Consider the following 22,689-nt stretch of genomic DNA (forward strand, 5'->3'; position numbering starts at 1 on the left):
TAGCAGCTAGGAGGAAGAAACTACTCCAGACCAATAAGGCTCTGGTGCATGTGCAATCACTCTCATTTGTACCCCGAAGTCATGTAGTGTCAATATCAAGTAGTGCTATGGGCAAAGAGTCCATAAGGATCATCTTGGCAGTATGGTAAGAAGACAGTTATGCATGGATAGCTTTGAGAAGTGATATCTGGGAGTGTTGTGTTTGTCCGGCAGAGACAACAGAAGGAAATTTTAGGGTGGTGTCATCAGATGTAGAAGTGAAGGCCTATTTTCATACGCATTTTCCTATGCCTGCACCTTGAAGGCAGGAGGCAATATTCGCGATTGGTCAGATGCCGGAAAATTCATGGATCAATCGAGAAATGATGAGTTTTTGGTCACGGGAAGGTCATTTTTTGCAAGACTTGGATCAAAAGGTCCTTGTAGAATTCATCCAAATCACGAGGCCTCAATTGATGTGTATGATGGTGTGTTTTGAAGATTACGACAAAGTGCATTGCCGGCTTCTTATTTGGAAAGTCACATTTTGGAATGCATTACTTATGAGGTATACCCACTAGGGGCACGACAAGAAAGCTCTAGTCGGGTTTTCATTGGGAGCAAAGAAAAGGCCCTCCTCCAAATGCAACACCTACACTAGCGCCTTGAAGATATATGGCACTGCGCAAGCTTCAGTGGTGCCACTATGCGTTAGGTAAAATCAACACAAATGCTCCAGAATAATGCAGGTAGACATTGAAAAGGCCTTTGATACGGTACAGTGGGATTTCATTGCCGCTACGATGCGGGCCCTTGGATTCGGTCCAAAGTTAGCCAATGTTGTATACTTCTTGTATGCTCACAGTATGTCTTCAAGCCTTCTTGATGGTGAGTTGACCGAACCTTGGCCTCTTGGATGCTCTCTCAGGCAGGGTTGCCCACTCAGTGCCTTGTTGTATGCCATTGCCACTCACCCCTTGTTGTTGCATTTGGGTCACTTGACTTCGCTCGGTCATCTTCATGGGTTGAAATTACCCTATGAAAATGACTTTATTGGGCACGCCTACGTTGATGACTCGTTGTTCAATAACCAAGATGATGTGCGAAAGATTATGCAGGCATTGGATTTGGTATGGCAGCAGGACTTAAGGTTAATTTTCAAAATTCCAAACTCTAGCCTCTTGGTGTTTCTGACTGGCATCATCTTCTGTGGCCTGGCAAAATTCTTCATCCACATGTGGTGGTCAGACACTTGGGATATCCTATTGGCTAGTAGGTAACTAATACCCAACAAGTGGATTGGGTCATGCAGCGCCTAAAAGTCAAATTGCACTATTGGAAACTGTCTACATGGCCGTTACATGTTTGACTTCGTATTTTCCATAGTATCATGATGCCATATGTTCAGTTTTATTTGCCGTTGGTGCATTGGCCTCGTTCTCACCTCTCGTCGCTTATGTTTGATATTGTATCTCACTTGTGGAGCACTAGTTCTCACAAGAAAGGCCTCCGTTTGAAATCAATGGAGAAACTTTGCACTCGAAGCGTTCTGGAGGGCTGAATATTTTTGGACCTTCGCAGCCACACATTGGCAAGGAAGGCCGTGTTATTGCCTACTCTTGCACACTAGTCTCAGCCATGGACAATTATGATTGCTGCACTATGTCAGCATGTTACCACTCCCGCCTTTGGTCATTGGGAGATTGTGTTTGGCAAGATGGTTGGTCATATTCTTGGTTGCTCGATCGCCTCTAGTTTGCTCTCTACTTGGGAAGTCGTTACGGATCATCTCTCTTGCCATGGCAGGTAGCAATTGCGTTTGAAAAGCATCCACTCAAGTAGGGCGTTCTCTCTTACTCTTGTTGACTGGTCCCCTCACCAAGCTTACTTCCTTTCTTGCCAAGGCATACACACGGTGGATGATGTGGTGGATTCATCTAGAGATTTGCTTCCTTTTCCTCACGCACTAGCACGCTTTTGGTTGGGCATGCATTATCATCAGATTTGGAGTGCGCTTGAGCATATGCACGCTGTTTTCCTCCCCATTCCGCCACTCGCCAGTGGATACCGTGTGCAGGATTGGACTTTATGGGACACTCCTCTTGATGCAATTTCTGCCTGCAACATTTATGCTTCTCTTCTGAAAGACTCTTGGTTGGATGATCATTTTAATGCGCTTTGGTCTTTATGCAAATCTCATCAATGGTGGAGAAAGGCTCTTACTGCAATCTCGAAGTGCCACTTGCCTATTAAGGAGCGTTTGTTTCTTTGGCGATGATTGTTGGGAGTTCTCTTGATTGTTGGGAGTTCTCTTTCACATCACAGAACACTTTTGTGTTCCTCCCTTTGTATCTAATCTTTTTAGTGGGTTTTCCTCGTTTTCGAGGTTTCCCACTTGTACATTACTCAACTCACACACACGCACTTTTTTTTGCAAATCGATTTGATTAATTTACTAGTGGGAAACCTCAAAGTGAGGAAAACCCACTGAAAGGATCATATACAAGGGGAAAAGCCTAGAACTACTCAGCTGTAGTGAGTAGCTAAAAACATTCATCTGAAAGCTGATGCATCTCTAAGTGATATCACCAACTTCCAAAGCAAACCGTAACGATTTCCTAAGAGAAAGCTTGAAGAGAGGGAATGGGTCCGCATGAGTACGATGGAACGTGTAAGCATTGCGCTGACTCCACAAGGTCCAATAAGCCCAGTATCTGACCCACATAAAGAAGACCTCAAAACGCTGTAGTGTCGGTGAGAGAATGCCAAATGCCCAGAACCTTTTGTGAAAGACAACCCCAGGAAAACGGAGCCGCATACAACTCGATACACGGCGAAGAAAGACTCTAGTAACGCAACAATCCCACAACAAGTGACAAATACCCTCTTCTGCAATCGAGCAACGAACGCAAGAAGAAGGATGAATATGACACGCCCGAAGAAAAGTGCCGACGGGAAGCACTCCAAGCAAACAATGCCAAAGAAACGGGCGCTCTTTCAAAGGCAAATGGATTTTCCACAAGGCAAAGAGGAGCCTCCTCCACTAGAGGTCAGATTTGTGCATGCGCCAAAGGGCATTACAATGACCATCAAGCCATGGTTGTGGTAGAAGAAGAGCTCTCTCCAAAACTGACGGTAATGCATGCCCAATCCAAAACAGCGAGCAGTAAAGGGAAACTCAAAAATGTATCCGGCCTCATCGACCACATCCTCAACCACACGAGTGCCACGTCCAGAGAGAAAGTAAGCCCGACGAAGGGAGCGGTCGACCAAAGTAAGAGAGAATGCCCGACTCCAATGGAGACTTTCCAAACGAATCGAATCACCTTCTTGCCGAGGATTCCACACTAAATACATCGTAACCTCTTTCCAGGCAGATATTAAAGTGGAAGCAAGAGGACATCCAGGAATGTGCCCTTCCATCTGGCCAAACATCACCTCCCAGATAGAGGGTTGTCAATGGCCAAAAGCAGAAGTAACAACATGCTGACCGAGGAATGCAAACATCAGAGTCCAAGGCTGAATTTGTTGCACAAGAGTAGGCAACAACATAGCTTCCCTCGCAAGAACATGCCTGCGCAAATCCAAGATATTAAGTCCACCGAGACATTTAGGAGTGCAAAGCTTCTCCATCGACATCAAGCGTAAGCCTTTTTTCAGAGCATGAGTTCGCCACAAATGGGACATAATGTCCGACATAAGAGAATCAAGACATCGGCGAGGCCAATGCATCATTGGCAAAAAGAACTGAATATATGCCAACAAGATACTCTGAACAATTTGCAGACGAACATGCAAGGGCCAAGTAGATAACTTCCAATAATGCAATTTGACATTCAGACGTTTCATAACCCAATGGACTTTCTGAGAGTGAGTAACATTCCATCCAATTGGATAACCCAAATGCCTAGTGATCACATTTGAAGACACAATCTCACCTGGCCACAGCAGACTATGCCAATCACAAGAACTGAGAGGCTGAAGCTTCGATTTACAAAAGTTGACTCTAAGCCCAGCCGCAATGCCAAAAAGTTCCAAGGCGGAGAGGAAAAATTCCACAGTAAGCCAATCCCAGCCGGGAGACCGCCAACGGCCCAAAGCAAGCAACGCACTATGCAATTCTGAAGCAGTGAAGGGGTCCTCAAGGCCACATGCATCTTGCGGAGATATGATTGGATTAACAAAGGAAAGCATCAATTGACGCGCATGACAAGTAGTCGAAGATGCCTGAGTAGGAGAAGCAAACACCTGTCGGTAATGCAAAACCATGGCATCCGCAAGTTCTTGCTTTGAAGAAGTCCAAACACTTGAGGAAAGCATAACCCGCTTGATTGCCTGTGAGAGTCTTGAATGATGCAAACGCTTAAAGAATTGCTTCGAAGCACAGCCTTTATCCATGAAAGCCTATTGATGGGCACGCATCTGCCATTTAGCAAGCTTTCGCTTGTCATTACGATGAATACACACGGAAGCTCCACATAACTCCGACATCTCATAATTAGACAGAGGCCGCAAATCAGCCAACGCTTGCAATCGTTGACAAGCATGCTTCGCATCTTTGACATTCCCTCGAGTGCACTGCATGTAATGCTTTCCATATTCACAAATAACACTTTGCACCCTCATAACAAAGCGATACCATGCGGCATCAAGATCAAGATGCATATGAGCAAGTAATGCGGCATCAAGATCAAGATGCATATGAGCAAGTAAAGGGGGAATAACCTCAGAAATCATGTCACGAAAACCCTCATGTGTGAGATAAGCATTATTAACAAGTAGCAGACGTTTCCTAGGAAGAGCCCGATCACAAGGAGTCTACCTAAAACTCACATCTAGCAAAACAGGGTAATGATCCGATAACTGCAAGGTGTGATCGATGTTGACCTAACATACAAATTCCTCATATTGTTGCAAATTAAGCAAATACCATCTATCCAACCGTGCTCGATAAGAAGAGTGGGCAACATGCTGAAAAGTAAAACCAAAGGCATTTGGATGCAAATGCCGCCATGTATCAATCATCTGAGTAGAAGCAAAGAGATTATCCCATTCTTGCCTTTCCACAAACAACATATGTGAATTGCCAGTGGTACTATCAACCATCTCAGGGGTATTATTAAAATCACCGCAAAGGAATGCACTTGGGGTCCATGAGCGAGAAGAGATATCTCGCCATAGAGCAACCCTTTGTCCAGATGATGTATACGCATAAATGCCTCCAAATTCATACACCTAACCGTTCAACAAGCATTGAATCACCATCCAACGGCCATGCGGATCATTGTACAAGAGAACTGGCTGAAGCGCATGCCGAACCAGCATCAATAAACCTGAGTAATCTTGCAAACCAGCATATGCAATACAGTAACCTGCAAAATAAGAATACTGACCAGCAAAGTCATGCTGATTGTGTTCTTGCAAAACCACGATATCTGCCTTACATGTATGTACATAGTGCCAAGTCAGTTGCCATTTATCAAGGTTATATAACCCACGCACATTATATGAAATGCATTTAATACGACTGTGCATTGGAAACCATATTTACAACGGGAAGAAACACAAGGATCAAGTCGAGATGCCCATATGGACATCTCCATCCACCACATCCATGCCAGAACCCGTCCGCTGAGTCAAAGCAGGAAACTTGTCCATAGAAACTGCCTGAGAAGTGGAAGCCTCACCCAAAAGTACATCCTTATAAGAGGGCATCACTTTTTCCCAAGCGTCAATCAATGTGCGATTGTCATTGTAAGGAAGTTGCTTAAATGATACATTCTTATTGTCATTGTAAGGAAGTTGCTTAAATGATACATTCTTATTGGCATTAACCAAAGGAACATAATTACGAGAGGAAGGTGGAGTGCGAATTTTCACTGTCTTTTTAGGTATCACCCACGAGCCAACATCAATTGATGCAACATTTTTGCCTTTCCCTGCATTTACATTCCCAACATCCGTAGACGGCGGATTTTTGTTTTTCCCTTTATTTGCATTGGAAGTCACCTTCATAGCTGGGACTTCGTTGGATTTAGCTTCACCAACAGATTTTCCTATAGGGACAGGGATAGAGGAAGGAACAGCCGAAAGAGGGGGTTGCAAAACAGGTTCAAGACTCACACACACACACACACGCGCGCGCACGCCATGCAAACCGTCACCCACTCTCAGCCCTCTCTCCCTCAAGCTCGTTCTCTCTCTTTCTTTTTCTCCAGCTTGTTCTCTCTCTCTCTCTCTCTCTCTCTCTCTCTCTCTCTCTCTCTCTCTCTCTCTCTCTCTCTCTCTCTCTCTCTCTCTCTCTCTCTCTCTCTCTCTCTCTCTCTCTCTCTCTCTCTCTCTCTCTCTCTCTCTCTCGGGTTACGTCACTTCTTCTTTGCTGTTTTTAGGGATTCGAAATGGTTTTTGGCTGTTTTTAAGGTTTCAAAACTGTTTTTAAGGGTTTAGTCATTGTTTCTTGCTGTTTTTTAGGGTTTCGCCACTGTTTTGAAGGGTTTCAAATCTGTGTTTTGCTGCTTTTTAAGGTTTCACAAGCGTTTCTTGCTATTTTTTCGAGTTTCTTGTATTTTTTTGTTGTTTTAGAGTCTCTCTTCTCTCTCTCTAGGGGTGCCGATAGAAGCCAGGATATGTCACCTATGTAACATAGAGCCAGAGATAGAGTTGCACTACACATGTCACTGCCCGGCATACTATGAGATACGCTGCCGCTTCCACTATCTATTCAGAGAAGGGTTCGGACCTTTTTCTAGGGTCATGAGATACAAGGATCAGAGGTGTCTCAGATTGTTCCTGCTAGAGGTGCGCAGACTTAGGAAGAGCTTGCTGAGGACATCAGGGGAAAGACAGTCTCACAGACGAACCATAGATTTCTTTACACTAGATAGAGGAGAGCCGACGGAGCAGTCACTACAACAGATCTCAGAGCCTACTCATACTAGAGGTACACTGCTTGACCGAGCCACTGAACTTGGCAAATCCAGACGTCCAAGACCTTGAGGGGTCTCCCACTACCGATGAAGGCTGCAACAGAAGATACAGATCACTCTTGCTCGACATGCAAGACGCCCAACCAGAGTTCTGACCGACCATGGAGGAGGTCGATGAGATCCAACAGCGACCGATAAGAGATTTCATCTGAACCCACAAGCCCCCCCCCCCTTCTTATTTCCTTTCTCCTTAGTGTTTTAGTGTTAGTTCTCTGTAACTTTGTAATTTCCGTACTCAGACATGGTATCAGATTCACCAATTGTAACTTTTTGGTCTCATAGGTCATTTTGGCCTTTTTAAAGACGTTAATATAACATTTCATTTCTCTCTCTCTCTCTCTCTCTCTCTCTCTCTCTCTCTCTCTCTCTCTCTCTCTCTCTCTCTCTCTCTCTCTCTCTCTCTCAGGGGAAGCATCAACCAGCTTCCCCCACGTGTAAGAAGACGCATCCCTCGCCGGCCACCTACAAAGCCTCTCTCATGCGGACAGGGAAGAGGATGTCGGTAATAGAGAAGGAAATGAGACAATGGAGAATCGAAGTGGAAGAGTGGAGGAAGGAGAGGAGAACTATTCTTCAAAGATGGACCAAAGAAAGAGATGGCATGCGTAGGAGGCTCGCTTCGCTCGAGGAGAAAGTGGTCATCCAAGATTCCATCATCCGAAATCTACAAGTTGAGCTTCTTGAAGTCAAAAGTGGGCGACTTGAAGAAGGGGAATTTCAGCCTTCCATAATGGAGGAGCTAAACACAATCAAAGAACAAGTGCAGATCATCAAGGAGGAGGAGGAAAAGAAGTCATCTTGGGTCAAGGTCATCACCAAGACACAAAAGAAAGTGGAGGCGGCCGAGAAATGGATCGAGGTCGCCAAGAAAGGGAAAGGTAAAGAGGCTTCTTCTACACCTGCCATCATTAACATGACCCTCGAAGAAGAGCAAAGAAGGCGGCTACGTGCCTTACATGTAAGGGTCACCGGCATCAAGGATGTCAATAGTTTGGGGACCCTCTATGGATCAGGATGGGTGGAGAGGTATGGAGAGGCCCTTGGTATCTATGATCTCTTGGTTGATTAGAGCCAAGGTGTCACAAGACGGGCACCACGTGTCAATAGAAAAGAACAGACTGAATTGAGAGAGAGAGAGAGAGAGAGAGAGAGAGAGAGAGAGAGACGACACGCGACACGGAGTGGCAAAATTCCACCCCAGAGAGTATTGGCCCCAAACCTTGGTGCTCCTTTCGGTATTTCAATTTTCTTTATATTGCATCAACACAATACAAGCCAGTACTCCGGACTTAGCACCTTCTCCTAGAAGCATGCCAAAGAATGAGCCCATGGCCTCATATTTAAAGGCCCAAGGCCCAAAAGCAATTTACATGAAAAGCCTTCAAACTCAAAACCATCTGGTCCAAAATCAATGCCCAAAAAAGCTGCCAGCGTAAATCACGAAAATCCGTACAACTGCCACGTCAGCAATCAACGCAAAACTTGGAAATCCGTACAGTCTCCCACGTCATCAGATTCTACCTTGTCTGTGTGAGGGTCCAGCTTTATTTTAATTCCTTTATGTCACTTGGGCCCCATCGGACGGGGTCCCATGACTTCTTCTTCTGTTGTTGCTTGTTCTTCTTAGGGTTTAGCCCCCTCGGCCGTGATCTGAAGATTGGCTCTGTTCTTCATTGACTTGACACGTCAGCAATTTGTGACATCCCCCCCTTCTTGAAAGAAAATAATTGTCCGCGATTACAACATATTTGCAAAACAACTCAAGTTAGCTCAAAAATTTCCAAGGGACAATCAATTTGCTCTTTTTTTTGTTAAGGAGTTGGCTTCTTCTTCCGGCTCTTTTGTTAAGGAGTTGGCTTCTCCTTTCGTCTAGATCGGAACTCTTGATATTCCGGCGTAGTAAAATTAGCCATCCCACCTCGACAGGATGTATTGGTCATGTAGGTTGACATTGAAAAGGCCTATGATACTGTTCTTTGGGACTATAGTTTGGACGCCATGCGTCAGTTGGGATTTGGGCCTAGGCTTTCTCGTGTTGTGTTTTTCTTATATGCACATAGTACTACGGCAGGTTTGTTGGATGGCTTCCTTATAGACTCTTGGCCTCTGGGACAGTCTGCCAGGCAAGGATGTCCTCTTAGCGCTTTGTTTTATGCAATCGCCACTCACCCCCTACTTATGTATTTGGATGTTCTGACTTCTGCTGGTAGATTGCATGGTCTCGTATTACCATTTGGGTGCCCACTTTGCTGGTCAAGCTTATGCGGATAACTCTTTGTTTATGCCTCGTAACCGCTATGATGATGTGGAACAAATTATGCATGCTCTTCACTTGTTTGGTTTGGCGGCATACCTCAAAGTTAATTTCCATAAATCTAAGTTGCTTTCTTTGAATGAGTATGATTCGCATAAGCTGTTGTGGCCAGGGGAGATTGCTCCTCCACACGTCATAGTTCGTCATTTGGGTTCTCCCCTAGCTTGGAATGCGTCAGCTTCACAGAAAACGGATTGGGTACTCTAACGTTTGTACTCCCAAGTTAAATTATTGGAAATTGTCCACTTGGCCTCTACATGTGCGGCTCAAGATTGTCCAGTGCATTCTTATGGCTTATGTGCAGTTTTACTTGCCTCTATTATCATGGTCTCGGTCACGCTTGCATTCCCTTATGTCTACTATTTTGGGGCATTTCTGACGCACCTCAACTCGCAGAAAGGGTCTCCGACTTGGACAAGTTGTATTCTCCCAAGCGCCTTGGCGGGCTGAATATTTAGGATTTGCGTACTCATGTTCTGGCTCGGAAAGCTACCCTGTTACCGATCTTGGTGGCACAACGACAACCTTGGTCGCTTATGGTATCACATTTGTGTGTGCATATTGTCACTCTGTCCTTTGTTCATTGGCAGCCAACCTATTGGGAGGTCATTTTTGGCAAGCTTGAAGGGCACATTCCTGGATGTCCCTTTACTTCTTCTCTCCTTGTTGATTGGAAGGCTATCACGGTGCATTTGGAATGGAATGGCTGGCAATCTTCTCTTGGCAATGCCCTCCGATTGGAGAGCCTATATTGGAGCAAGGCTTTCTCTTTTACTTTGGTCCAACACTCTTCTCGTCGAGCATATTTTCTTTCTTAAAAAGGGATATGCCCTCCAAGGGGTTGGAGATCAATACAATATCATCAGCATATAACAATAGTGGAATCCATGTCCCTGCCAACTGGGCTCCTCTATTACCATCTCTCTCAATGTAGTCAGAAACCTCATCTACCAAATAGAGTAGGAGATAGCGGGCAGCTCTGCTTCACCCCGATAGTGGAGTGAACCAGAGCAGATAACCCCTCTGAAGTGCGTACATGCCCAACTACTAACCTGTATAGTGCCATAATCCCCCAAATCAACTCTGTGGGTACTCCCATCTCCTGCAAGTGCGCATCAATCTAGCTCTGGGCACTGTGTCAAATGTTTTGCAGAAATCCACAAAGCTACAATAGATCCGTCTCCCATGTGACCTGCCCTCCTCAATAATGGCTCCGAGCGTGAGAATGTGGTCAAGAGTAGAAAAAACCCTCTTGACATCTACCTACCCTACTGCTCGTATACCCTCCCTCTCTGCCCATCTACTCAACTATTGTTGAAGAATGAATACGTACAACCGTGCCAATGTGTGTCCAATCATGATAGTGCGATAATTCCCCAAGTTCCATAGGGTCTCCTAACTTGAAGATAGGTACAATAGTAGACAAACTCCAAGTATCAAGTAGGCCCTCCCACATCGCACGGTTGAACATCACTACTTGAAGCTCTGCATTCATGTGGCACTGAGGCCTTAGCCTGAATCATCCGAGAGATCATAGAGACTAGAGGCCTCTCCATACATCTCCATCCATCCCATCAGTATTACCATATCTGCCCTGATGGTCCACTGAGGGCCCCCAAATCTGAACCCCATAGAGCATAGCTTAAGCCACTAGAGTGTCAAAAGGCCACACCTTTGTTCGAGGTTCCTGAAACTGAACCTCCCAACACATCTTCTCCAAACCTCCCAAGGCTGCATAAGCTCTCATCAATTTAGTCTCTGCTGCTCTCCTCAATGAAAATGTCGGTCCACTAAAGACTACCCCAAGATAGGTGTATGCATCTGTATACTCCACTGTCTCCTAGCCATATGTAAAAATAGGTGCTAACCTCCTGACCCACTGTGGTGTGGTGTTAAACACCATAACCTTGGTTTTCCCCAGGTTAACAAACAATTCACTATCGTGGGCAAATGTGTACAAAGCATCTAAATGACGCTGCATCCCCTCCTGGGACTCGGAAATCAGCACAATATCATCAACATATAACAATAGTGGGATCCATGTCCCTGCCAACTGTGCTTCTCTATCACCATTCCTCTCAATGTTGTCAGCAACCTCATACACATACATGCCAAATAGTGTAGGAGATAGCAGGCAGCCTTGTTTCACCCCAATAGTGAATTGAACCAAATCAAAAATCCCCTCTGGAGTGCGTACATGCCCCACTACTGACTTGTATAGAGCCATGATCCCCCAGCGAGCTTGAGGGAGAGAGGGCTGAGAGTGTGAGAGGGTGAGGGTGTGAGGGGGTGACAGTTTGCATGGTGTGTGTGTGAGTGAGTAAGCTGAGAGAGAGAGAACGTCATGACTTGTAAGTCAAAAGAGAGAAAACGTTTCTCATAATGGATGAGAGAGAAAGAGAGAGAGAGGAGGAGAATGAGTCAGAGAAAGAGAGAGAGAGAGAGAGAGAGAGAGAGAGAGAGAGAGAGAGAGCATGGCCCTAAGGGGGAGAGGGGGGGGGAGGAAGGCCCTCCTTGCTTGGCATTACAGGGAGGGTGGCAGCAGGCTGCCCCCCCTCTCTACATAAAAAAAGGTTTTTTTAATTTTTAAAAAAACCCTTCTTGGGGTCGCTTCCCACGTGAGAGGTGGAAGCCCTCCGAGGCTCCCCCTTTTCCCTTGCAATCAGCGCATTCCAAGAGATGCGATCCAGACAAGAAGCTTCTAGAGCATTTGTGTTGATTTTACCTAACGCGTAGTGGCACCGCTGAATCTTGTGCAGTGCCACATACCTTCAAGGCGCAAGTGTAGGGTGTTGCATTTGGTAGGAAGGCCTTTTCTTTGCTCCCAATGAAAACTGACTAGAGCTTCCTTGTCGTGCCCCTAGTGGGTATATCTCATAATTAATGCATCCAAATTGTGACTTTCCAAATAAGAAGCCAGCAATGCACTTTGTTGTAATCTGCAAAACACACCATCATACACATCAATTGACGCCTCGTGATCTAGATGAATTCTACAAGGACCTTGTGATCCACAAATATGACCTTCCCGTGACCAAAAACTCATCGTTTTTCCATTGGTGCATAAATTTTCAGGCATCTGACCAATCACGAATATTGCCTCCTGCCTTCAAGGTGCAGGCGTAGGAAACTCCATATGAAAATAGGCCTTCACTTCTACATCTGATGACACCACCCTAAAATTTCTTGTTGTCTGTGTCACGAACGAGAGCGCATAACAATATAAAATATACTCAGATAAATAGAATTTATCTCTTAGTATTGAAGCCAAAGGATATATATATATATATATATATATATATATATATATATATAGAGAGAGAGAGAGAGAGAGAGAGAGAGAGAGAGAGAAGATCGACATAGTACTGGGGACCAGAAGATGGGTTGGTCCCCCCCCCTTAAAGAGAATTCTTTATTAGGGAGAATCTTTTTACAAGCACAAGAACTGGAGAAAACCCCTCCGTTCTAAATCTCTGACTCGATGGTCATTCCTTCCCGTAAGGGAAATCCGAGAGATGAGTTCTCAATCCTTTTTCCGTCTGTACTCAGAGTTGAGACCCCGCAAACAATTTCCGAATTCCGTTTCCGGAATTCCCAAGCGTAGGCCGAAGCCTTCTCACTTCTCCTTCGCGATGAAGTACCTACAAACACACACGCAAACACACGACAACAATTCGTATGGCGAATCCACAATAGGTACATGTCGCTCTTACGCAGGAAAAGCGACTTCCGTGCTTCGTAGTCTCGCGTAATCTCTCGCGTCTTCTGGCGGCAAAGTCTTCTCTTGTTGGCGCTGGCAACCTCTTTTCAGTGAGGGCATGTAGCTTCTTCGCTACGGCACGATTAGCTGCTCGCGTAGAGATCGCGGCCGTTTTTTTTTTTTTTTTTTTTCCGCTGTTCTGCCAAAAAAAGAGAAAGAGAAAACACTAGCTGATCTGTTGCCTTATTTATCGGATGGCTGCCCACTTATTAAATGGGCGGCCAGCGTATTTTAAAAATAGTCTGAATCTGCCCAAAAACTCAATAAAACCTGATAAGTTAAAAACAATGCTTTCACAGCACTTCCCGAGCGTCCCTGGATGCAACCACATGCACGAATGCAATGCAAACATAGATTCCTCGCGGGAAAGCGTCTGCTCTTCCCGGAAAACTCGTTAAAATATTCCGCTTTTTAAGAAAAGCTTCTCAGAACCCATCTTTATTCTTGTGCTTGTGTCTTTACGCGTATTCCTCTTTCCCAGTTCGGATTTCCTCTCGACCATGGATATCCCCTTTTCGATGCACCCGTCACCCACCTTGTGACGCATCAGGAATATCCATCACCTAGTCCTTTCCTACCGAACTTACGGTACAATCCCCTTCACGATGCTCTATGTCACCCATCCTATGACGCATCAGAGATGTTCGTTCCCGGATGGTCGGATACTTCTTTCCGATGCTCCCTGTCACCCATCCGATGTGACGCATCAGAAGTACCCGTTCCTGGTGGCCTTACAGATATTCCCATTCACAATGCTCCCGTCATTACTTTGAATGGCGCACTAGGAATACTCTGTGCTCGGATGTCTCCAGTGAGAAAAACCCTCTCACTTAAAATTCCAATAATTCATTTAGAATTATTTTTCTGTCAAATAAAGCCAATTTAGCAACATCCCTCTCACTTATAAACAGTTGTCCTCAACTGTAGAGGTCGAACTGAACTGCCGGGGAGAAACCGGAAAATTTCAAATCTTGCTCAATGGTGAGTTGAGGTGGTCCTTTCTCAAAAGAGAACTTAAAAATTAAACTAAACAAAAATTCAGAATTTCAATAATTCAATACTTACCTTACCGGTTCATGTCCTTCCTCTAGTACCTCGAGGATATCCTTCACCAATCATCAAACTAACGAGCCATGGAAGAACTCATCATTCACGTCTTTCTAACAGATCGGAAGTTTTCCTTAACCGAGAATCTGTTAGTTCAATTCCACCTTCTCAATCCCGAGAAGAATAATCCTCCTAGAAATCAATCTAGATCTTTGCCCTTGCATATAACCTTGCGCAAAAAGGCGCTCAAGAGAGTATACAAACTCTCGTCCAGTTCCTTGGCATAGGTCTGCATCTTCGTGTGTTATCCATGTACTCAAAAGTGTACATAATTCTTAAGCTGTGTTAAGGTTTCGTTGAACCTGGGAAATTACCTTCCCTTCGTAAGATCCTTAGAGCGAAGACGCTCAACTTGACGATCCCTTGGCTCGATCTTAGAGCAAAACCCGCTCATCAAATAATCTAGGATTTTAATCCTTGGATTCCTCAAGCACGGGCCGTAGTCGTCGCTTGTTCCTTCCCTCATAAAGAGAGTGTTCATTCACTTGTGCAAAAAGCACTACCATATCTTCCGTGACCGGGTAGGGGGTGTTGGTTCATAAGGTACTCAAGCTTAGTGAAAGCTTTTCTTTGCTGGAAAGCTCAGAATGGTTCCTTCATAATTTTCCTACCCGCAGTAGCAGGTAATCTATTTGAGAATTACTAAATACCAGATCAATAGTTGACTTTCCGGCTAGTTGAGCAAACCAATTCATCTTAGAAAAGAATGTTTCAAATTGATCCTACTCTCATAAACACTCGAGAGTGAGTAGTCTTGGTCAGACATAACCATACCTCGTGCAAAAGAGCAAACAAGCACCATGCACTTTATGATTTCCTCAAAGATGTAACTTTGATCAAAGACCTGCCCTCTCACTTAAAGTTTGAGGGTCTTCTATTCAAGAACTCAAGAGTTAGATTGAATTCCCTTACTCCAAACTTTCTCCGGATAGCAATGTATCCTTCGAGGAGAGGTAACAATAATTCGTTGTTTCTGTGTTCAATGGTTCTCGTCCCACTGCGGGGATTGTATTCTATGTACACTAAGGTGTACACTTTCAACTTTTATTGCTGACTCCACCATCTGCTGCAAAGTATCTTGCAGATGCATTTACAAAATTCGGGCAAAAGTCCTTTGTTGAATTTGTTTATCTTTCCTTCCTCAGAGAGGATCAAGAATGGAGCTACCTTGGCAAGAGTGAACCACTACTTGCTTTGACTTACTCGTGTTCCTATTGGGCAAACCGACCCCAATCTTCTTGGATGCCTTCCTCAAAGCGTAGAGGAAAAAAATTTGTCGGAAAATTCAACCTTGATGTAAGTTCCTTGCAGAGCTTTGGTATACCACCAAGTACTTGCAATCCCCTTGAGGTGTTTGGTCACATGCCTCACCTTTGACGCTTCTCAAAAATTGCCGTTTGCAAAGGCAACTTCAAACTTGTCGAATGAAAGCGGTAGCTTTCGGGGCATCTTCCGTTCCGTCAAAAGTATCAAACTTGACCGGAGTGTTCTGAGGTCTAAAGACCTTCTTCATATCCTTCCCGAAATGACAGGATTTCATGGCTATAGTTCTGGATTGACGTTCATGGATATTTTCTGGATTCTGAAAGATCTCGAGCATTCCGCTCCTTGGATTCTCTAGGTTCTCGAGCATCATGCTCTTGTTGCCTTCTCAGAGAATCCCAAGTCTTGTGTCGACTTCTTGCAAAGAGAAAAATTTTCTCAACTCTGCGAGTTCTTGCAGGGCTTAGGGTTCCGCCTGCTTACTTCTCTCTTGGCTTATCATAGCTTCTTCCCGTATCTTCCCAGAGTCGTCCTCCTTTACAGAGAAAGAGAGGAGACCATGCTCTGATACCACTGTCACGAATGGGAGCGCATAACAATATAAAATATACTCAGATAAATAGAATTTATCTCTTAGTATTGAAGCCAAAGGATATAGAGAGAAATAGATAGAGAGAGAGAGAGTGAGAAGATCGACACAGTACTGGGGACCAGAAGATGGGTTGGTCCCCCTCCTTAAAGAGAATTCTTTATTAGGGAGAATCTTTTTACAAGCACAAGAACCGGAGAAAACCCCTCCGTTCTAAATCTCTGACTCGATGGTTGTTCCTTCCCGTAAGGGAAATCCGAGAGACGAGCTCTCAATCCTTTTTCCGTCTGTACTCGGAGTTGAGACTCCGCAGACAATTTCCGAATTCCGTTTCCGGAATTCCCAAGTGTAGGCCGAAGCCTTCTCGCTTCTCCTTCGCGATGAAGTACCTGCAAACACACACGCAAACACGCGACAACAATTCGTATGGCGAATCCACAATAGGTACCTGTCGCTCTTGCACGGGAAAAGCAACTTCCGTGCTTCGTAGTCTCACGCGATCTCTCGCGTCTTCTGGCGGCAGAGTCTTCTATTGCTGGCACTGGCAACCTCTTTTCAATGAGGGCATGTGATGCTTTTATAGCTTCTTCGCTACGGCACGAATAGCTGCTCGCGTAGAGATCGCGGTATTTTTTATTTTATTTTTTTCCGCTGTTCTGCCAGAAAAAGAGAAAGAGAAAACGCTGGCTGATCTGCTGCCTTATTTATCGGATGGCTGCCCACTTATTAAATGGGCGGCCGGCGTATTTTAAAGATAGTCCGAATCTGCCCAAAAACTCAATAAAACCTGATAAGTTAAAAACAATGCTTTCACAGCACTTCCCAGGTGTCCCTGGATGCAACCACATGCACGAATGCAATGCAAACATAGATTCCTCGCAGGAAAGCGTCTGCTCTTCCCGGAAAACTCGTTAAAATATTCCGCTTTTTAAGAAAAGCTTCTCAGAACCCATCTTTATTCTTGTGCTTGCGTCTTTACGCGTATTCCTCTTTCCCAGTTCGGATTTCCTCTCGACTATGGATATCCCCTTTTCGATGCACTCGTGACCCACCTTGTGACGCATCAGGAATATCCATCACCTAGTCCTTTCCTACCGAACTTACGGTACAATCCCCTTCATGATGCTCTATGTCACCCATCCTATGACGCATCAGAGAAGTCCGTTCCCGGATGGTCGGATACTTCTTTCCGATGCTCCCTGTCACCCATCCGATGTGACGCATCAAAAGTACCCGTTCCCTCTCACTTAAAATTCCAATAATTCATTTAGAATTATTTTTCTGTCAAATAAAGCCAATTTAGCAACAATCTCTGTCGGACAAACACAAACACTCCTATATATCACTTCTCAAAGCTATCCATGCATAACTATCTTCTTACCATACTGCCAAGATGATCCTTATGGGCGAAGCCCATAGCACTTGTTGATAGTGACACTACATTACTTCGGGTTATAAATGAGAGTGATTGCACATGCACCAGAGCCTTCTTGGTCTGGAGTAGTTTCTTCCTCCTAGCTGCTAGCTATGCCCAAACGGTGGTTTTGAGGGGGGGTCACAAAAAGCGCGCATCAGAATGTGTTGACAAGAGAAAGAAGTGGCATCTTGCCCATCCATCAGGCTAGCCACATTATCTATTCCATCTAGACAACTGCTTATGACTTTCTTGTGATAAACAGAGGTCTATTTTGAATGAATAGAAGCCAAATCATATCATTGCCATGGATGGTCACTTCAATGATATAAACCTTCATAAGGTAAGAAAAGGTCTGATATTACAAACCATAAGAAGGACAAAACAGTTGCTATATACACTCAATCAAGAGAAATGCATGTACCAACAAACGAAAAAAGGTTTCAAACAGAATTGAGTCAAGACTTACATTACATTTTCTTGCATGTACCTTGAGTTAGCCAAAACTTACTTAAATATTAAACCTCTTGTGCATGAATAAACAAAGAAAAGCGAAAGGACAACTAAAGAAGAAGCTTACTTGAATAATCTACTTTATGGAAATGGTCAGTTTTAAAGCTACTAATACCAAGAACATGAGACAACATGAAAAAAATTGAATCCTAAAGTGCAAACTGTTACAAACAATTCATCTTTAAAGCAGACTCAAAGGAAGGATAAATACCTCAGCCTCTATCTCGTCATAAAGGAAACGTTGCTTCAGACCATGCAAGGCAAATTCAGCTGAATCATTGTAGATGTCAAAAGGCATTAGAACAGACTCTAGAAGCCCAGTATCTTGAGATTCAATCACGTGGTCCACCAGCATCCAGGGAAGGGAGCATTCTATCGGAAACTGAAACCATCAACTCAATTCAACCAGAGAATAAATCAGTGAACCATAACAGCAACCTCTCCTCATGGGATACATGCAAGTTGCAACCGCAACATCAGAGCACGCTCCTTTACACAAGACTGCTGCCTTAGCAACATATAGGACTTTGATGCGCATACACCACAGATCAGAATGTGGCTTAGTAACAAGCAGTGTCGGCAGACAAAAACAACACACAAACCATTAAAAGACGTTCCATGCGCTAACTGTCGGATGTTGCATAAAAACTCAGGTGCCGTGGCTACATGAGAGGCTGGATGAAGTGGAGGGTGACCATGTAAATGGATGGGTGTGTGTGTGTCTGTGAGTGGATTGAATGTTCTCAGCATTCCTATCATGTGTCGGCATGCAAACTTGATCTGTAGAAGATGCTTCTTGCACCAACCCAGTAAAGAATGCAAAACTACTGTACCTATAGAGTGTGCTGGAATTACATCTCTTGCTATACTAGACACTGGAGTAGGAATGCCCATAGCCACCAAGAAAGTATGAGAATCCTCGGGCAAACCAGCTATAAGAAAAACACGAATGAAACTTCAGCTTGCTAATGGGCATATTGAAAGATCTATGGGATTGCTAGAAGGAGTTGTGGTTAATACCTGTGGTATTGACTACCAACACACCTTTGCAATAGTGGCTTTTGGAAAGAAAATCCAACTATGAGATCGTATTTGGGAGACCATTTATGCAACAGAGCGGCTGTACTAGAGTATACAATGACACCAGTTGTTGCAGGCTTTATTATCGAGCAGTCAGGTTGAGACAAAGATGCAAGACAGCTGGCCAAACTCCCAATACGATCTAAAATAGTACACTGGTCCAATGATAAACTATATGAATATCAGGATCCATATATTAGTACAAAAGGAAGCAGCTTACCTGAATAACTCGGGAGGTCTCCAAATAAAACTCTCGGAACCATAAGAAACCAAGGTCAGTTACATGTGCAAGAGTTACTGGGAAGGCAAGCAAAACAGCTCGTTGTAAACCAGTTGACCAAGGCTAAGACAGCTGGCGTTTCTGAAAATCTCAAACACAGATACCTTTATAATCCAAAATGTGAGGGAGAAATGCTAATCTATTGAAGAAGCTTTCTAACTGACGAAGGTCCTGCTGGGGAACCTCAGGATCATTACTTCCAAAGAAACCAGCTGCTTTTCTGGGGGCACTTCCCGAGACAAGCTCATGTATAAGAAACTGCAAGCAATGCAGCTGCATAAAAAGGAAACCATTCAAATGCCACCCATATGCTCAACAATATACAAAGTGTACCAGCACTTTTTCTCCTACCAGAGCGAAGAAACGGAGAAAAAGCAACGGTCTTAGAAGGGGGAGAAGCTACAAACCTGAGCAGCTGTGGGAGCAACAGGCCGAGGATGAAAAAAAACAGAGTTTTCCTCAGCTTGTCTTCTGCTTGATTTGAAATCAAAACCCATCTTTGTGGCATTTCCCATGAAGTCTGCTGCAATTGTTTGCATGTCCGTAATTATCCTGCATATCAACTTTCATTCCTTGAAGACAATTCTGTAATCCACCCAAGCCCCCTTGCTACGCACTCTTAAGGATTGCAACAACAGTAAAACATGGCCCATTCTACAAAGGGGACACCAAACTTCTCCATTATCAGAAATAACATACTGTTTCTTTCTGTTACTGCACCTGATTACACAATACGTGATGCATGCATATAACCAACCATTTCAGCAGTGCAAAACAAACTAAGTTCTCAAAGGCATATATGTTATCTGATCTAAATTATCAGGGACAATGTGTTGGGTCTTTCATCTGTAATTAGTCATGATTAGGGCGAACATCAAGCTCGGGCCACAGCCATGCATTTATTCATCATCAAAGAAGAAGAAGTTTACTAAGTGAAAAAATACTGAAGTCTCTTTCAACACTTCTCTAAGCTCCTTTCCTTCAGTACATTCAGATCCTACACTCACTCACTCTGACCTCAAGAGCCATGTTTTTTGGAGTAATTTAATCACTAGAAACATGCCATTCCAGAAGGAAAACATACCGCACAAGATCCTTTCTTTTCCTCAAGGAAGTTCGTTGGATGCCAGATAACTTGTTCTGCACAAACTCCTGAACCTGACCATGTATAGACTCCCAGACACTATCTGATACCAGTGTATCTACTTTCTCCATCATGCTTCCAACACCTTTTATGTAGCTTGAAAGCTCCACCATTGCTTTGCGCTCTTCTTGAGTATAGTTACATCGAACTACCTAATATTTATTTCAAGCCTTCAGAATCAATCATTAGGTATCCGTTTCATGTAATGCAAACACCCCTAAAGCCTTGATGAAGAGGCCCACACCACATGAAGGGAGGTCTAACCTTCTCATAATCGGACACTACTGTTGACTGTTCTCCATCAAAAGGAGATGCATCTTTGCAGGGTCTGGAAAACTTCCAGGAACATTGCTCCCAGACACGCCCTGTCCATTTATTCAAAAGCTGAAACCCTTCCACAATCATGTTGAACATATTATCCTTGATGTCCTTGCTTACTATATCATCAACAACAGTCGCCAGTTTCAAAAGCTGAAGCTGCAAGATTCACCACAGCAGGTGTTAAGATCAAATGTAGCAGCACAATGAATACATACTACACTAAAAAAAACACCTTGCTATCTGCTTGAAACATAAGTTATAAGGAAACTTCCATCTGATTGCCCACCCCATTTGGATGGAAGTGGCACCTCCTATGTCGGTTGTGATCAGCAACTATTTGTGCTGGCAGCAGTATTTGGGAGAGGAAAACAGGATTGTGGGTAAGTGAGTGTGAAACAGATTAAGGTTTGTTTAAATGAAACGCAGCAACTCTAGGAGATAAGGGGGTATTGTCTCACCCATTATGAACCGTATGCAACTTTAAAGTCATATAGCAGACTCACTTTGATTCACACACCACAACAAAATGGAAATCTGAGGCTAATCTAGGGCTGACTATAGGACGATCTTGAGGCTGTGGCTGCTTGGTCTCAAGTTCTATGATTGGTCTAACCCTTATAGCAAGCAATATTGTTGTTGAGAAGGTGCCTGACAAACACAGATGAGCTGAAGCATAATGGTGGAGTACCTGCTGAGGTTATAAGCAGATACAATGCCAATAATGGCTCAATCACAAGAGATGGGGAGGTTAGTGCTGGTCTGTGGCAGCAAATGTACAGAAGATAGGAGGTTGTTTTGGACATAAGTCGGCCATCAGTGTGCAGCATTCTATGGCTCCATACACTTGCTACTTGTGCTTTCTAACTACTCTAATCCCTAGTGCCCTTACTACTGTCCCTACTCCTCCTCCTAGTTTTATGCACTGAAACCTTGTATCACTGAAGTGACCATTCAATTTAACTCTCAATTGAAGTACCTAGAAGTTCAATGTGCATCAGTAGATGCCACCTTGTGTTATTGACGGTTCCTTTGCAATGATGGTGAATTCTTAATCTTCTTGATCAGAGTGAAGAGAGAGAAATGAAATGTTATATTAACGTCTTCAAAAGGCCAAAGTGACCTATGAGACCAGAAAGTTAAAATGTGGTGGATCTGATACAAAGTCAGAGTAACAAAATAACAACATAACAAGATAAAAATACTATGGAATCCTAAGCTGCTCGATGTGAGCTAGGCAAAGTAGAGAAAGATCTTTTTATGTCGACTATAGTCCAAAGTTGGTCTATGAGACAAATCAAATATACATGTGCGCGTCATTTGGTAAGGGGGGAGGGGTGATCCATGGGAAGCTAGGATACAAGATACATGATATACGAGGGGGTGTGGAGATTTATCTCTAGGGGTATGGGTGCACATCTATATGCTCAGGGAAGTACAATCATGAAGTGCATCAGGCTGATTACCCCCATCCTATGTCAAACTGGGGGTGTAAGATCTAGTACATGGGTCGGTGTGGTCAAACCATCAAGGGCTGCACATATGATCGCGGCTGGGTCTGCCAGCATCAGAGAAAATCTCTCCCAGGGTGCTTGGTGGTGACGAGTCTCATCTCCTCGATCTGCATGCAATGGAGTCTCGAATATCCTCGAGCTCGGGGGCGTCTCCTAGCTCTGACCATGTCAGCCTGCTGCAGGGTAGACCCCTCTCTGTGTCAGTGTGATGAGTGGCAGTAGGGTTGTGATCTTCTCGAAGAAATCTCTAAGCTGTGACTGTTTGCCTGCTGCTACAGGTGCAAGAAGTCTCTCTGTGTCTATGTATGTCCACTAGAGAGAGAGAAAATGAAATGAAATGTTATATTAACGTCTTCAAAAGGTCAGTAACCTATGAGATCAGAAAGTTACAATGTGGAACATAACAAAACAAAAATACTATGGAATCC

The 22,689-nt window shown here is 44.1% G+C and overlaps 1 protein-coding gene across 1 annotated transcript in view; it reads right to left on the bottom strand.

Annotated features, from left to right (window-relative positions):
• PIR121 (transcription activator) overlaps positions 1-22,689 on the bottom strand; it is a 108,654-nt gene that overhangs the window by 43,907 nt on the left and 42,058 nt on the right. Inside the window, exons 13-18 of the mRNA XM_086487152.1 lie at positions 20,694-20,906; positions 20,370-20,581; positions 19,693-19,837; positions 19,390-19,558; positions 19,226-19,302; positions 18,137-18,307 (exon numbers count right to left, since the gene is read on the bottom strand). Of these exons, the coding sequence (XP_086343278.1) occupies positions 18,137-18,307; positions 19,226-19,302; positions 19,390-19,558; positions 19,693-19,837; positions 20,370-20,581; positions 20,694-20,906 (987 nt within the window). The remainder of the gene's footprint in view (positions 1-18,136; positions 18,308-19,225; positions 19,303-19,389; positions 19,559-19,692; positions 19,838-20,369; positions 20,582-20,693; positions 20,907-22,689) is intronic.

Source organism: Adiantum capillus-veneris, chromosome 17 (genome assembly GCF_014529385.1).
Source record: "Adiantum capillus-veneris isolate H3 chromosome 17, ASM1452938v2, whole genome shotgun sequence".
Lineage (NCBI taxonomy): Eukaryota > Viridiplantae > Streptophyta > Polypodiopsida > Polypodiales > Pteridaceae > Adiantum > Adiantum capillus-veneris.